General features: G+C 44.4%; 1 protein-coding gene across 1 annotated transcript in view; it reads left to right on the forward strand.

The window, feature by feature from the left end:
• The window catches only part of MEGF6 (multiple EGF like domains 6), a 121,836-nt gene that overhangs the window by 17,282 nt on the left and 103,668 nt on the right, over positions 1-886 (forward strand). The window contains exon 2 of the mRNA XM_015570509.1: positions 747-856. Within this exon, the coding sequence (XP_015425995.1) occupies positions 747-856 (110 nt within the window). The remainder of the gene's footprint in view (positions 1-746; positions 857-886) is intronic.

The raw sequence follows: 886 nt of genomic DNA on the forward strand, positions 1-886 counted from the left end.
CTATGGTTCTCCCCCCCTTCCACTGTTTGATGAATGGGTGATTCTCTGGCAAGTGGCTTTGGTTCCGTGATGTATGGTGACATTTCCTGCACCAAGAGTCCGATCACATCATTTATTTCTGCAGTGGCAATATTTTTGTACTCCTTACATTGTAAATGCTATTTATAGTATTTTAGTTTTAACATAGTCCTTTAGATAAAGTGTGAATGATTTATCCAACATTACAAGGTAGAATGTAATTATTATACACTAATTTAACATCAAAGGGGTGAGCCAAATGACATTGCCTATAGTAGTAAGAGCTAAACATGTTGTTAAAAAAAATTATAATGGTAAGTACCAGAGAAATGAAACAAAAAAATATGTACTTGAAAAAAGTGTATGAATGCATTATTTTCATGGTTAAATAAAAATGAATTAATTTTTAAATGTTTTATAGTGGAGAAGTGTAATTTAAAATACAAGGCATTTCTGATTGCAAAAAAATGCTCTAAAATAAAGTACATTTGAAGCCACTTTAACTTTGTAATATTTTGTGAAAAAGAGTTGTGCACTGAGCACGCTCGGTCCTCCTGTTACGTGGGCAGCTCCTCCTGGCAACCCGTGTCCCCGCTCACCACCGCCCTCCTTGGGTGGCGACGGACCCCCCCATGGACCCTCCAGGACAGTCTGCTGTCCAGCCCCTGGTGAGAGCCGGACGCGGTGGGTAAGATGCGCCAGCACATCTCTCCTCCCTTCTTCTCTAGAACCGTCTACTACACGGCCTACAGGCAGGTGTACGCCATGGAGGCCCAGCCCGTGCTCAGGTGCTGCCCGGGGTGGAGCCAGCAGCCAGGCGACCAGGGCTGCCTCTCCGGTGAGTGTCCCCCACCTGTGCCACCTGCAG

The sequence above is a fragment of the Myotis davidii genome, unplaced genomic scaffold, assembly GCF_000327345.1.
Source record: "Myotis davidii unplaced genomic scaffold, ASM32734v1 scaffold427, whole genome shotgun sequence".
Classification (NCBI taxonomy): Eukaryota; Metazoa; Chordata; class Mammalia; order Chiroptera; family Vespertilionidae; genus Myotis; species Myotis davidii.